The sequence below is a fragment of the Pan paniscus genome, chromosome 16 (genome assembly GCF_029289425.2).
Source record: "Pan paniscus chromosome 16, NHGRI_mPanPan1-v2.0_pri, whole genome shotgun sequence".
Lineage (NCBI taxonomy): Eukaryota > Metazoa > Chordata > Mammalia > Primates > Hominidae > Pan > Pan paniscus.
Window position 1 is genome coordinate 56,795,307 of NC_073265.2, and position 16,178 is coordinate 56,811,484.

The 16,178-nt window shown below is 42.8% G+C and overlaps 2 protein-coding genes across 14 annotated transcripts in view; one reads left to right on the forward strand and one right to left on the reverse strand.

The window, feature by feature from the left end:
• Nucleotides 1–491: 491 nt before the first annotated feature.
• On the reverse strand, nucleotides 492–2,740 carry LOC134729084 (methyl-CpG-binding domain protein 2-like). Its single transcript, XM_063596755.1, has one exon. The coding sequence runs from the start codon at nucleotides 2,668–2,670 to the stop codon at nucleotides 1,891–1,893; it is 780 nt and encodes a 259-aa protein (XP_063452825.1). The 5' UTR covers nucleotides 2,671–2,740; the 3' UTR covers nucleotides 492–1,890.
• Nucleotides 2,139–16,178, forward strand: part of MAP2K5 (mitogen-activated protein kinase kinase 5) — a 267,047-nt gene continuing 253,007 nt past the window's right edge. For 7 of the 13 annotated variants that reach the window (XM_055098504.2, XM_057299879.2, XM_057299880.2 and 4 more), the window contains exons 1-2: nucleotides 2,587–2,932; nucleotides 9,491–9,539. In XM_055098504.2, coding sequence (XP_054954479.1) covers nucleotides 2,798–2,932; nucleotides 9,491–9,539 — 184 coding nt within the window. In that variant the 5' untranslated portion in view covers nucleotides 2,587–2,797. Of the gene's footprint in view, nucleotides 2,933–6,933; nucleotides 7,052–9,490; nucleotides 9,540–16,178 lie in introns of all 13 variants that reach the window. The other 6 variants (XM_055098505.2, XM_063596751.1, XM_055098503.3 and 3 more) reach the window with 4 other exon arrangements.

The following is a 16,178-nucleotide window of genomic DNA, read 5'->3' on the forward strand; positions in this document are numbered from 1 at the left end:
AGAGTAAGACTCCGTCTCAAAATAAATAAATAAAATAAAATAAAATGAAACAAAGTACTAAATGCAAACTTCTTAAGATCACATGCAACTTCCATGTTAAATACTAAATATTCCTTAAATTTAGACAGTAGTTTATTCAATTTGGTAAAGATCAAAAAGTTATATTTTGTCATTTATGATATCAAGTGGAATGTATTATCAGTGATTATGATGCTTCTCGCAATGAGAGTTATAACTTTCTGGAAAAATCCTTGCTCAAATCATCAAAGTTAAGATTTCTTACTACATAAAGGCTATGAAGAGCTGACGTGTAATTATATTGGCTCTGCAAATATTGGAACAGAAATATGAGTTTGCCATTAGTGTAAGAAAAGCTTCAGAATATGTATGCAAATTTGGCAAATTGAGTTGGTTTTCCCCACGGTACTTCGAATAAAAGAGACTTTTTAACAAATCACAGGTTCATAGAAAATCTCTAGTTTCGTGGTCTATTTTCTAAAATAATAGGAAATGAACTTTTAATAAAAGTACATGAGGACTTTTGATGAACGGTTTATTTTTCACAGAAGTGAAGTGCAGGTGAAAAGGGGAAATTCCTAGAATATCTGAAGGATCTGACTAAATGAATTTCTACCTAAGCTATTGATTTACAGTAACTTAAAGTGTGATAATTTATCTCCTACAATGGCCTTTCAAATTAAATATAAAAGTAACTCAGAGTAAAGTATGCAGAAAAAATTTTGGTATTGTAACTGAAAATGACCAACATTAATTTTTTTCTCTCACATTAATCAAGCACCTTACTGTTAGAAGGGAAACTGACACGCCTCCTCAACCGAGTTTATACAAAATTCAACCCCAGAAAGTAAAGCCAATTCGTGCACCTTCATAAGAAAGAGATAAAGGACGAACCTACACGTTACAATTTGTAAAGAAACTTCTGTAGAGGCACCATCGTTCTACAACCTTATGCACTTTAAAATCTGAGGTAACAAGGCATTTGAAGATAACCAAGGTTGGCCGGGCGCGGTGGCTCACACCTGTAATCCCCCCAGCACTTTGGGAGGCTGAGGTGGGCGGATCACGAGGTCAGGAGTTTGAGACCAGCCTGGCCAACATAGTGAAACCCAGTCTCTACTGAAAATACAAAAATGAGCGGGCACGGATGGCGCGCGCCTGTAGTTCCAGTTACTCGGCAGGGGTTGGGGGCTGGTGGGGGTGGTAGTGCTGAGGCAGGAGAATCGCTTGAATCCGGGAGGCTGAGGTTGTGGTGAGTAGAGGTCGCGCCGTTGCACTCCAGCCTGGGCGACGGAGCGAGACTCCGTCTCAAAAAAAAAAAAAAAAAAAAAAAGATAACCAAGGTTTATTGCTACTTCCGTGATATCACCAACTGCGTAAGCAGTGCTATTTAGTTGAAAATACATGGACTAGACCGAATATTTCTGCAACAGTTTAATAAGAGGCGATGATGTGACTACTGCAGCTGTCCCCAGGCAATTAAACTCTTCGCCGAATTTCTTTACTATTGCTTTTGAACAGGGAACTGTTTGCTATTTTAGGGCACTCGTGCGGTAAAGAACTTCACTGAAAAATGCAAATATGTTTTGCTAATGTAGGAGAAAGATGATGATCCTCTGAACCTGTGACTTGGAAGGGGGGATAAAAAAGAACTATTTCTTGAGTTCTTGCCTTGCTCTTGCTGATTCGATGCACACAACCCCACGAACATTCAGATTCATGGCTTGACAAAGTGGGGATAACCGGGAGCTGCAGCCCCGTCTTTGAAGCTTCTGTAAAGACAAACGGTCTGCAATGTTAAGCCTTAAATTGGCTTTTGGCGGACTCCAGCCTTTTACCCTTCGTTTGGTAGATGTTTTCACCTCGCTGTCATTAAGCAGGGTCAGGAAATGGAAGGGCCGTGACCGGGTCGCCGCGGGCGCTCTGTGGGCGATGAGGGTCTCCTGAGCGAGCAAGACCAGTCTCTCCCCGACTCGCCACGCGCCACGCGCCGCGCGCCGGTTCCTCGGCTTCCCACGCCGGGGGCGCATCGTCCCGGGAGCTGCTGCCCTTTTCCAACATGGCGCCGCGGGAGGCGGGTCCCGCTCGTCGGCTCCCGGGGTTCCGGCGCCGCGCGTTTTGGTTCCGGAGTAACAGTGTCGCCGCCGCCTTCCTCCTCCTCCTCTCGCCGCTACCGCCGTCGCCGCCGCCGCAGCCGCCGCCGGTCCGCGCGGCCTCGGGTGGCCGGAGCTCAGCCTGCGCGCGCCGCGCCGTGTGTCTCCGGGTGGGGCAGAAGACTCGCCCCTTGAACCTCCCGCGGGGACTCTCCGTGGTGTGGCGGCCCTGGGGCTCTTTCTTAATAGCCCCGGACTGAGTCCCCTCCAGTCGAGGACCCTCTCCTAGTCCACTGACGAGCGGTGGACACCTGCCGCTGTATCTCCCCCAAACCGAGTCCTTGCCCTGCTGCCTCCTCATACCCACACGGCGGCAGAGACCTTCACCATAGCGTTCGCTCAACTCCAGAACCTTCCGACCTCCGCTAGTTCCTGCGGGCCTCTGCCCGCTTCCCGGTGCACCCTCCCCGGGAGACACCTCAGACCCCCGACGGCCTAGGCAGGCTCGGTGCCTGCGGGTGCGTTCCTGATCACCCCTCCCCTCTTCCCTCCCCCTCATCCTCCATTCCCTTGTTTTCACCCTCTGTCCTCTGCCCCTCACTCCCCTTGTCACCTCTTGGAGCCCCCTCCTAACCAGCGGCCAGTGGGTTTCCCCTACCCCAGGATGTGAGCCTCTTTAACCTGTAATGCTGTGGCTAGCCCTTGGCCCCTTTCCTGCCATGGAGAACCAGGTGCTGGTAATTCGCATCAAGATCCCAAATAGTGGCGCGGTGGACTGGACAGTGCACTCCGGGCCGCAGTTACTCTTCAGGGATGTGCTGGTGAGTGGTAATCTCAGTGTCCGGATGCCAGCAAGGGGGACTCAGGGACTTGAGTAGTCAGCACCTTGACCACTGGTGACCTGAGCCAGTGGCAATGGCTACTGCTGGCTTCCTGTGGAGGCAGTTTTATTGCTTCAGGCACAGCATTGATAAATTGCAACCACTAAAACCTGGCAAATGTCTAGGACCCTGGGGAGATAGATCAATCTGACTGAACCCCTGCCCTCAGAGAGCTCATGGCCCGGGCTGGGACACACATACAGACACAACCACGCAAATGCAAACTGCTGAATCTAGAAGAGAGGTTTTTTCCCCCCAAGTGTTTCGGGGAATGTCCCTGGACAGATTCCAGCCTTGTTTTTCTACTGAGTTCTCTGAACTTGGTGACCAGCTGAGAAAGGGAAAAAGGACAACTTTAACTTACCATGTTTGAGCACACTGTTTAATTAATTTATTTTGAGACAGGGCCTCACTCTGTCGCTCAGGCTGCAGTGCTGTGGCACGATCTCGGCTCACTGCAGCCTCTGCCTACTGGGCTCAAGCGATTCTCCTACCTCAGCCTCCCAAGTAGCTGGCACATGCCATCACACCTGGATAATTTTTGTATCTTGTAGAGACGAGGTATTGCCATGTTGCCCAGGCTGGTCTTGAACTCCTGCGATTTGCTTGCCTCGGCCTTCCCAAAGAGCTGAGATTACAGGTGTGAGTTACTGTGCCCAGCCTGAGCAAACTTAAAGCATCATTGAATGTAAGACATTTTACTTAGAAAAAAATGCTAACCATGACAGTATGACACATCATCCGTTATTAAAATGAGTCCAGTTTCAGAGATGGTAAAAGTAAGGGAAAATGTGCATCTTAGAATTGGTGATATTTTACATTCAGATTTTTCAGAATATATTTCAAATAAAATGATGGAATTTTAGAGCAGAGTGTAACACTGTAGGTGGCCTGTTCAGCTGATGTTTCTTTTTTGCAGATAGTTACTGAGGAGCAGTGAGGTGAAATGGCTTTTCCAAAGCTGTGAGCTCCTGAGTGGGAGAGTCAGTACCAGAACTAAAATTTTGTTTCATTGACTTAGTAGGTTTCTTTCCCTACATGTTGCAGCCGCTTCTAATCTTTCTGGTATTCATTTGAGATAGACAGGGTGCCTTGTGCCCATTCTACATGCAGAATAACTGAGGCATGGAAGACAGAAGCGGACATTCCGAAAAGCACATCACTACCTGCAAGTTAAGAGTGGGCAAGGTGGCAGGATCTTGGGAGGAGGAAGATTTGTGATGTGATTTTTCATTGTCTTGGGTAACTTAATCAAAATTTGATTTCTATAACTTCATTTTGAGTTCTAGATGTTACTGACTGCCCAGGCCATGCAGATTTTTGGGTGCCTTGACCAGGAGCTTTCCATATTGTGCATCAAATGCCATCCTTCTCTTTGTATCCAGAGTTCTCCACACAGTCATGCACATACAGATTTCCCCTCATGATAAGGCCCAGGCTCCTTCATGTGGTCCTCTGGGCACATCTGAATTGGCCCCTGTCTGCCTGGCACCTGTGTCATCTCTCTTCACGGCCCCATAAACTTCTGTGCCTCACTTATATAGGTTGATTTTCATTTCTCGCAGGTGTCCAGGCTGTCTGCACTCTGCTCTTCACCGGTCAATTCCCACCTGTCCTTCCAAGCCAAGTGGTGCTTTTTCTCTGTGTCATTCTTGGTTATGTGCCCCACCTCTGTGTCGTCACAGCTTTGTGTGGGTCCCCCAGCAAAGCACATGTTTGATCATGATTCTTTGTCTCCTCCACTAGATGGTAAACTTCTGGAGGAGATAGGTATGTTTGTTTTTGTTTCTTCATAGGACCCCAAAATACTTGTTTAAGAAGGGAGCTTAAAAGAGGATGCATGCAATTATGGTTCTGTGGACAGAACACTAGGTTTAGAGTCAAGGAATTTGGGTTTAATTGCAAGCTGTCCCACTGACTAGGCAAGTCAGTCTACCTCTCTGAGCCTTAGTTTCCTTATTTGTAAAACAGGGAAACTTGTACCTTCCTCAAAGACTTGGAAAGATTATGTGAGATTGTGACTGTGATGAGAAAGACGGGCTTTCTCTTACTCATTTAAAACAATGGAAGGTTGATTATTATGTGATTATATTATTTGGTTATGTGATTATTTCAAGAATAGCCCAGTGTTTAAGACCACAAACTTTGGAGCCAGGTTGTTTAACTTGCAAGTTGTACTACTGGGGCAAGTATCTTCTGTATCTCAGTTTCTTTATTTGTGAAAAAAAAGTTGGGGAGGGGTGAAAGTAATGCCTACCTCCTAGAGTTCTGAGGACTCCTTGAGTTGATACATGTAAAGCACTCAGAACAACTTAGCACATAGTAAGCACTCCATTAGTGTTGTTATTATTGATGGGATTGTTATTATAAGGGATTGGACTTGGGTCTTCTGTTTCTTGAGCATCTGTTGTACCTGGCTCAAGGCTGACTGGCTTAACAGGAAACACGAGTGGCCCCACCACTAGAGCTCAGCATGCCAGGTGTCTGCACACTTTTGGCTAGGTAAGCCCAGGTGGAGCATGTTTTGTCAGAAAGGCCTGACGAAGAACCTGTGGCAATGGGTGTTCAGTGCTATCTCCTAGTGCTCCATTTTAGCAAATGTTCAAGCCCAGATCATGGCAGACTCCTGTGATCTGTTCTCCACGTTTACTTCATCTCTTCATCAAGAAAAGGCAAGAACCAAGAGACACGTCAGCATCTCTGGCTTGGAACCTTAAACTTTAAAGTCATGTGGAACCTGGAAGAATCCCCTCATCTAATTCAGACTCATTTCGAATGAAGAGGCATGAACCCCACCGGGGGAAAATACCTTCCTAAGCCACCCAGCTAATTTTTGGCAGAACCTGACACAGATGCCAGAAGCAGGTTGTAGTCACCGAGTCAGCCATAACTGAGTGTCTCGGACCTGAAGTCAGCAGTTGAGGGCTCCAGTCACTGTGCATCAAATAGCTGGGAGACCCTGGGCAAGTCAGTCGGTCTCTCTGGGCCTTGTCTTTTGTCTGAATCATCAGGGACTGGCTGAAGTATGGAGGCCGACCTGACCCTCAAAGGTAGAGACATTTGGGTCTTCTGTTTTGCAGCTTTCTGTGTTTCTCTTTTTCCCTGGAGACTGAGTTCCTAGTTTTGGGAAAACTATACAAGAGGTCTGGTTAGTGTGTGATGAGAGAGAATGCCCAACCCTCTCCCCTCTTCTTTTTGTATTCTGTGGTCTCCAAGCTCAGATTTCCCCTCATCTATAAGACTTCTGGGCCAGGAGTGGTGGCCTAGGCCTGTAATGCCAACACTTTGGGAGGCCGAGGTGGGTGGATCGCTTGAACTCAGGAGTTCGAGACCAGCCTGGGCAACATGGCAAAACCCCATCTCTACAAAAAATGCAAAAATTAGTGGGGGCTTGGTGACACTCACCTGTGGTCCCAGCTATTAGGGAGGCTGAGGTGTGAGAATCTCTTGAACCCAGAGGTCGAGGCTATAGGGAGCTGTGATTGCACCACTGCACTCTAGCTTGGGTCACAGAGCGAGACCCTATCTCAAAAAAGAAGAAAACACACACACACACACACACACACACACACAGATTTCTGTCTAAACTGAGTCTGTGATTTTTTCCTTTCTCCTGAGTTACCAAATACTATTGGCTGTTTATGTCTTTTGTTTGGTGCTTATACTCTAAGTGTTTTATATTACTAGTCTTTCAGGTTTGTCTTTATCTCCGTAACCAGTTTATAATCTTCCTAAAGTCAAGGATCAAGTTTTATTGTCCTGTAGCCTACAGCTTTGTGATCTTTATGCTCGTGGCATGTTGTAGATGCTCAATGATGTTTTGGATCTGTCAGATATTTGTCTGATTTATTGAAAGGAAGAAGAAAAGTATCAAAAAATGGTCATCATCAAAATATGTAAACTTTGGTTTTCTTTTTTCTTTTTTTTTTTTTTTGAGACAGAGTCTCGCTTTGTTGCCCAGGCTGGAATGCAGTGGCCTGATCTCGGCTCACTGCAACCTCTGCCTCCCAGGTTCAGGTGATTCTCCTGCTTTAGCCTCCTGAGCAGCTGGGATTACAGGTACACACCACACATCCAGCTAATTTTGTTGTATTTTTAGTAGAGACAGGGTTTCACCATGTTGGCCAGGCTGGTCTTGAACTCCTGACCTCAAGTGATCCACCCACTTCGGCCCCCGAAGTGCTGGGATTATAGGTGTGAGCCACTGCGCCCATCCCGGTTTTCTTCTGAAACCTTCTTTAGGTTAGTTAGGTACATGTTATATTGTCAAGAGCAGAAGAAGGCCGCTTGGAAATAAGTCACTTTAGCTGGAAAATGTATATAAAATCATCAAATGTACCCTGCTTTAAAATGACTAGTAGATATTACTGATGTTTAAACTTCTTACCTCTTTGTCATTATGATTGCCCCACTTTATTTGCTTTAAAGAACAAAATGGTTGGTTGTGTTCACATGATTCTCTCACTCAAGTTTGCTTTGTTCTTTCTCCCTTTTCCTCGTATCAGATGAGGAGCATGTGCAGTGCCTTGTTTATGTCGATGGGCTAAGGCATGCCATTGCCACTGAGCAGGTTTTCAGGTGGTTGTTAGAACGCTGCACTTTGATGGGGTCTGCTATTCCTAAGTAGGAAGGAGCCTAAATTAGTTTGCTAACACTATAGAGGTACAGTTCACATCTCAAGATCGGAGTTTCCTGGAAATAACTGGTGATAACCTAGACTTAGAGAGTTGGGGATGAAGCAGTTGTTTTCCCCTCGTTTTTTTAAACCTACACTGGCTAGAATGGGTGTTCAATAAATACTGCTGAAGGATGAAGTCAGTGAGTGAATCACCATCCTCCACTGATTGTAGGGTGCTGGAATTTCAAAGTTTATTATGAAGTAAGCTTTGTAATATTCCAGTTATTGGTGTTTTGTTTTATTTATTTGACACTAATATGGCACTTGCCATGTGCTAGACACTCTTCTGAGTACTTTACAAATACTAACTCATTTGTTAGGTACAGCTAAGATCTGATATTACACATGAGGAAAGTGAGGCACAGAGAGATTTTGTGCACTCAGCTGTGCCAGAGAGCTAGCATCCAGCCGTAGCTGTTTGGCTGCAATTTCATGTTTTCAGGCTTTCCACTGGATTGCCTGTGTGCTTTATTCTGTACTCCCTTTACAGTTTCCTGTCAATAAATACTTTCTAACTATGAGAGTGTAGAAATAATTTTTTAACACTAAAATCTTTTATAGATGCTTCCTCAAAAAGTTGATGTTTCATTTGTGAGGAGTAGACTCAGAAAAAAAAAATCTCTTTTGGCTGTAATGAGCAAGGACTGCCTAAGATAGTCCTCTTTGATCAGTTTTATATGCACAGATTTATTTTTGAAAAAAAAAAAAAAAAAGCACTGTAGAGGCAAGACTATTATGCAAATTGCCACTGCAGCAAAAGCTTCTAAAGAATTGCCTTTAGAAGGAAGTTGCAGCCACTCTGCTAAGTGCCCTGCTTGGAAAGGCTATGGGCTCCCTGCTGAGAAATACTGCGAGCGGCTTTGTCAGCCGGCTGCCTGGTGCCAGTTCTGGTGCAGCCTGGGAGGGACACTGTGGCAGAGCTCCTGGAGAGAAATGAGGTTTGCAGGCCATTGGAGTTGGACTGGACATGATGGAGGGTCACTTTCCCCAGAGCTTAGGTGTTCTGTGCTTATTCAATTAAGCTGTCTCAGTATACTAATTTTCATGTGTTTTCAATTTTATAGATTTATTTAAGCATTGATGTCAGATTATATACCCTTTTTAGATTTTTGTTGTAGGCTAGATTAACTTTATTTCGGTGTCATTAAGTATGTTTTCTGTTGCTTAAGAGTAAAGGTTGATAAGAACTGTTTGTGTTAAATGTGGCATAATGGGTTTATATCATCACGGAAACTTGGGTGTTGAACTCCTACCATGATGAGTGCGAGGCACAGTGTTGCTTGTTGTATGTCAGGAACTACATTTGTTGAATGTCTTCAATGTGCTAGGTCTAAGCTTATGTTTATTAGATTAATTTTTAAGCTACATCTATAAGTATTACCAGACCCATTTTGGAGGGTAATCAAATTGAAGCTCAGAGAGGTTAGGTGATTTTTTTCCCAGAGATTCAGACCTACGTCAGTCTGACTCTCAAAACCCCTTTCTCTTTCAACTGTAGTATATTCCACAGCCTCCCATAGAAGAAACCAAGTTTTTGTAAATACATGACGGTTTATTTGTATATAGACTGTTGAACTGAGAATAAAATATGTTATTAATAAAATGTGGAAAAGGTTTCTTAAATATTTTTCTTCCTGGAATAGAGCTTTAAACTCTGGGTTTACGTTGCTGGGCTAAGTGTGATTATGAGCTAATGTTTTTATAGTTTATGCTAACGTTTCAAAAATCTTTCCCAGGTTCTCATATTTCCTGTAGGATTTGCCACATGTTAGCAATAAAGAAGATGGCTAATTGTGTTTCTTTATTCTTTCTTTGTTTAGGATGTGATAGGCCAGGTTCTGCCTGAAGCAACAACTACAGCATTTGAATGTAAGTCTGGCTTGTATACTTTCTTGACTATTCCTTTCTGCAGTCATTTTTTAAAGGGTTTATGGGTGGCATTACTTTAGAAACTGACAAAAACAGATTATTTATGACCATCATATGGTACATTTAAATATTTATAAATTGATACAAGTTTAATGATGATACTGAACTGAGTAATATTTTCTTATTTAATCATATCTTGGGTGAGCATATTTCTACAATATAGCTTTAATTACCAGCATGACCTTTATCTGCTCTTGCTCCTGATTGTAATAATATTGCGGGACAAAATGAAACGTGTAAACTACCTGTAGGCCAATGATTATTGATTAAGAGATTTTAATCCATTGCTGCTTTAAAACATAGCAAGAAAGTAGAGCTTTTACCATGAGCATTACATGGAATAATTCTGTTTTAGTGGGGCTTGGCAGGGATGCTAGATGGTGACAGGAACACTTCAGGTCTTTAGTCCTTCCTTTTTCCCCACAGTTGGCCTGGGGACAGGGCCAGGGTGACTTGGGGACTAGAAAACTGTTTTGTCATGAACCAGGTCATTGCAGAGGACATCATGGAATGAGTCATGCTACGATGAGATAGTCAGTAGCATAAGGGCCCAGATGCTGAGAGGGATGAAGTAAGAACTGTAGTTTTTTTTTTTTTAAATGAGGGCTACTTTTTTCTTTTCTTTTTCTTTTTCTTTTTTTTTTTTTTTTTTTTGCCACAGACTCTCACTGTGTTGCCCAGGCTGGAGGGCAGTGGTGCGATCTCAGCTCACTGCAACCTCTGCCTCCTGGGTTCAAGCAGTTCTCATGCCTCAGCCTCCTGAGTAGCTGAGATTACAGGTGTGCGCCACCATGCCCAAGTAATCTGTGTATTTTTAGTAGAGACAGGGTTTTGCCATGTTGGCCCGGCTGGTCTTGAACTCCTGACCTCAAGTGATCCACCCACCTCAGCCTCCCAAAGTGCTGGGATTATAAGTGTGAGCCACTGTACCTGGCCAGAGGGTCACTTCTTAATGTAGAAAAATTTCAGTTTTTCCACAATAGGATACTTTTTTGTTTCTGTTTTTTATGAAGATGGTTACTTACAGAGAATACAATGAGTATTTCCTTTTTGGAGGATAATTTGGCATTTCTTATCAACATATAAAATGTGCAAAACCTTTGACTTAGCAGATCCACTGTCAGGAAGCAGTTCAACAGAAATAGCTACACATGTGTTGAATGCCTGTCAAACAAAGTGTTCATTGTGAGATCATGATGATGATTATTGTTATTTTTAGAGACAGGATCTTGCCTTGGTGCCCAGACTGGAATGCTGTGGCATGATAGCTCACTGTAACCTTGAACTCCTGAGCTTACACAATCCTCCCACCTCAGCCTCCCAAGTAACTGGGACTACATGCATGCACCACTATGCTTGACTAATTTTTAAATTTTATGTGGAGATGGGGTCTTGCTATGTTGTCCAGGCTAGTCTTGAACTCCTTGCCTCAAGTGAGCCTCCTGCCTTGACCTCCCTAATGTTGGGATTATAGATGTGAGCCACTGTGCCTGGCCCATTGTGGGATTATTTATTTATTTTGGAGATAGGGTCTCACTCTTTTGCCCAAGCTGGAGTGCAGTAGTGAGATCACAGCTTGCTGTAGCCTTGACCTCCTGGCTCAGGCTTGTGGGATTATTTTCAATAGCAAAAAATTAGAGGTAAACTAAATGCCTATTATAATGGATTAATAAATTACTATTTATCTGTAATTCAAAGCATTCAACAGTAACTAAAAAGAATGAGTTAGGATTTTTTACATTTGTACGGAAAGATATCTGTGAAATATTGTTGAATAAACAAATAATGCATATAGTATGATCCCATTTTGTAAACTATCCAACCACGCTTCCCCGACTTTATGTGTGTATTGAAAGATAGGATCTGAAGAGTGCCTACTACAGTACTTTCCAGTGACTTACCCTGGAAAGTGGACTTGGGGCCTGAGGCTTGGGTTGGTGGGGGCGGGAGGGGGTGGATGAATGAGCACACTTTTTACTTTGTATGTTTCTCTATTGTTTGAACATTTTTTGACAATCATTGCCTGTTTTTAAAAGCTATAATGAGTAGAACTCAATGTAATTAGCATTTTATTAGTCACATTGAACTCTGTACTATAGAAAAATAGTACATCTGTCTGAAATACATACTAGTGTTGCAAACTTTATTCAGACTCTTTGCAGTAACTCCTTGAGGGTTCCATGGGTTTCATGGACAGTCTGATAGTTAACATTCGGAGTACTTACTGTTGACAGATGCTTTGCTAAGAGCATTCCATGGGTTATCTTATTTCTTTTAACCATCACAAGATCCCCACGAAGTACTCGTTATTTTTTTGAGACAGAGTATTGCTCTGTTGCCCAGGCTGGAGTGCAGTGACATGATGATACTCACTGCAGCCTTAAATTCCTGGGCTCAAGTGATCTTCCTGCCTCAGCCTCCCGAGTAGCTGGGACTACAGGCACCCACCTCCACACCTAGCTAATTAAAAAAATTTTTTTGTAGAAACGGGGTCTTGCTGTGTTGCTCAGGCTGGTCTTGAACTCCTGGCCTCAAGTGATAGTCCTATCTTGGCCTTTCAAAGTGCTGGGATTACAAGTGTGAGCCACTGTACCCACTAAGTACTTAAAAGGACGTTATTAGCTCTGTTTTTTGGTTGAGGAAAGGAAATCTTTAAGCAACTTGCTGAAAGTCTTGCAGCTGTTAAGTGGTAAAGTGGAATTTCTGGAGTAGTTTCCAGAGTGTATATTCTCAACCACTGTACTGACTTGTTTTGAGAGTTGTCATAATTATTGAAATCATATATTCTGGTTGTTCTTAAGCATGGTAAAAAGAAGTTTACTTTGTACTTTTTACTTGCTTTTCGGGTCCCCAAAGTGGCTTGATGTGCCTGTGCCTGCCTCATTGGCTTCCAGTTAGGGTTCATAATAATAATAATACTGATTATTTTAACTATCATTCATTGATAGCTTGCTCTGTGCCAGGCAGTGTACTAGATGACTTGCCTAAATTGTTAGTAATCTTTATACTGAGTCTGTGAAATAGGAAAATTATACCTGTGAGGAAACTGAAGCTCAGAGGCCTGAAATGATTGCTGAATGTGATTGCTTGGAAGGGTGAAGCCCAGGTTCAAACACACATCTTTTTGACTATAAAACTTGCACTCTTTATCCCCAAGTGTGTCAAAAGCCTGTTAAGTGTAAATATAGATAAACCTCTACTACTCCAGGTTTACATTCTGTGATATCATGCTCTTTCTTTTGCCCCATCAATGGCAGCAGCTCTGTGCCCATCTGCATGTGGGCCAGTTTTAAATGAAAAACAATAAATACAAAACACACCCACAGACAAAATAATGACAGTTCTTAGTTTTTTTTGTGTTTGGATTATCATGTACTTTCCACTATAGACTTGAAATCCTAGGCTGGCTTTTTTCATGATTATTTTGTGGTGACTTTTTTTTCTGAACCAAAAATCCGAACCAATAAATGGAATCTATGTTTAAGAAATAGTTGAGAAGATATAGCTTATAAGGAATTTTGGAAATATTTCAGTGGCTTATGGGTATAATGGAACAACCCTCGAATAAATACAACTTTAATAATTAAAGAAATACTTATAGTAATACGTTTTTGGTTTTTTGAAATGGTCTGGCTCTGTCACCCAGGCTGGAGAGTGCAGTGGTGCGATCTCAGCTCACTGCAACCTCTGCCTCCCAGACTCAAGCAATCCTCCCACCTCAGCCTCCTGAGTAGCTGGGACTACAGGTGCATGCCACTACACTCGCTAACTTTTGTATATTTTGTAGAGACGGGCTTTGGCCATGTTGCCCAACCTGGTCTTGAACTCCTGGGCTCAAGCAATCCACGCTCCTCAGCCTCTCAAAGTGTTGGGATTACAGGTGTGAGCCACCGCACCTGGCCTTATAGTAATACATTTAATACTGAAAATATACCTAACACTAATTGATATCTTATATAAAAGAAATGGTGTTATAGTTAGTGATATGAATTAAGCAACAAGAGATAGGGTAGCTGTCAAATGTACCTGTTTTGTATAAATGTAGAGAAAAAGATTTGAGTGAGTGGAAAAGAGGGGAAAGGTCAGGTAATGTTACAGATTCTCCAGTTCTGAGAAATGGCGTCTCTTCAATGAAACCTCTGGTGATTCCAGATGGCATTAATCTCTCTGCATCTTTACTAGAGCAGGGAACCCCTTCAGCCTGCCTTCTGGTGTGTGTGTGCATGTTAACTTCCCTCATTACATTTTGAGTCACTTAGTGATAGGTACGATGTTTTATTCCACTCTTTCTCTCTTCTTAGTAATGAGCTTGCTGCCTTAGAGGAACACACTTGTTGAATGAGTGGAACGTTATGTGTGTCCATATTCAAATGAAAATTATAAAATGTATATGGTCTAAATCTAAATGAGTAATTTGCGTTTTTGGATTATTTGTGTTATAGCCTGAGCATGGGATATAATTGGTTGGTGGTGGACAATTCAGGCCTCCAAATCAAATTCCCACATTTGACTGACCCAAGGGGGTCAAGCCTGAGGAGCTGTATTCTTTCTGATTTCTTTTTCTGGGCATGGTGTTTCCAAGGGGAGTTAGGGCTGGGTGAGGAGAGGGACATCTGTCTGCAGAACTCACCTTTTGGCCCTAAACCTTGTTTTCTTATTAAAAGGACCTCTTTTAGGTCCTTATTCTCCCTTACATCTAGAGCTCACAGTTCTACAGGCTGTACAAGCATGGCACTAGCATCTGCTTGCATTCTGCTGAGGAAGCTTTTACTTATGGCAGAAAGTGAAGGGGCAGCAGGTGTGTCACATGGCAAGAGAGAGTGGAGGAGGTGCCAGGCTCCTTCAACCAACCAGTTTCTCACATGAACCAACAGAGTGAGAACCCACTACCATAGAGAGGGCACTGAGTCATTCATGGGGGATCCACCCCCACGACCAAAACACCTCCTTCCAGGCCCCGCCTGCAACATTGGGGATCACTTTTCAACATGAGATTTGGAGGGGACAAATATTCAAACCATATCATTGTGGAAATAAATTTGTAAGATAAATTCTTAGAGTTGGAACTACTGAGACAAAGAATACCCGTATTTACATTTCAATATCTATTACTGTGTTTGCTCACCAAAAGGTAGAACCAATCTACACTCACACCAACAAGGTATGAGAAGGCCCATTTCCCTCCAACCCCATCAACTCTGGATATTAGCAAACCTTTTAGTCAATGTCAGTTTGATAGGTGAAAATATTACTATGTTACTGTTTTATTTTATATTTTTAAAATTGTAAATGAGCTTGAATATCTTCTCATTTGTATTTGGCTATTTGTATTTAATTTCCTTTTTTTTTTTGAGACGCAGTCTCACTCTGTCGCCCAGGCTGGAGTGCAGTGGTGTGATCTCGGCTCACTGCAACCTCCACCTCAGGGGTTCAAGCAATTCTCCTGCCTCAGCCTCCCAAGTAGCTAGGACTACAGGCACGCGCCACCACACCCGGCTAATTTTTTTGTATTTTTAGTAGATACGGGGTTTCACCATGTTGACCAGACTGGTCTCAAACTCCTGACCTCAGGTGATCTGCCCGTCTCAGCCTCCCAAAATGCTAGGATTACAGGCATGAGCCACTGTACCTGGCCAGCTATTTGTATTTCATTTCTATAAACTATTTGTCGTCTTTGCCTGTTTTTCTATTTGGTTATTTATCTTTTTCTAATTGATTTAAGGGTTTTCCAATATTAAGGTTGGCCCTTTGTCTCGTGTGTTACAAATGTTTTTGTTCAGCTTATTGCTCTTTTCGGTTTGTTCTGGTCTTCTTATTCTCTCTTCTTTTTCCCGTGGAGAAGTTTAAAATTTTTACATGGTCAAACTTACTTATTTTCCTTTGTAACTTCTGGGTTTATGTCATGCTTAGAAAGGTCTTCTACAGTCCAGGATATTGAAGAAACATTCATTGATATTCTTTTTTCCTTCTACTTTAATGAGGTTAGACACACACACACAGTTATTTATATAAATTTGTATGTGTCGTATTGTGGGTTTTTATAAAAAGCATGTATTTTTATTACAAAGTTCAGAATTTGTTTATTTTTCCTTTTTTTTTCTTTTTTTTTTTTTTTGAGATGGAGTCTTGCTCTGTCGCCCAGGCTGGAGTGCAATGGCATGATCTCAGCTCACTGCAACCTCTGCCTCCTGGATTCAAGTGATTCTCCTGCCTCAGCCTCCCTAGTAGCTGGGATTACAGGTGCCCACCACCATGCCCGGCTAATTTTTGTATTTTTTAGTAGAGACAGGGTTTCACCATGTTGGTCAGGCTGGTCTCGAACTCCTGACCTCAGGTAATCCACCCGCCTCGGCCTCCCAAAGTGCTGGCATTACAGGTGTCAGCCACTGCTCCCAGCCCTTGTTTTTCTTAATTCTTGCACCATCTTCAGTTTATTTTGGTGAAATAAATCAGGTGGGGATCCAACTTTATTTTTCAAGCAGATAGTTGATTCCACACCAGTTATGGAATAGTTTTTCTTTTCCCAGATGTGAGAACCTTTCTGAGATGAAGGTAAACTCCATAACCATAAAAAATCCT

Bases quoted from the DNA above. Each gene is read 5' to 3' on its own strand.
- LOC134729084 (XM_063596755.1), bottom strand. From the start codon at position 2,670: ATGAGGGGGAGGGAAGAGGGGAGGGGTGATCAGGAACGCACCCGCAGG.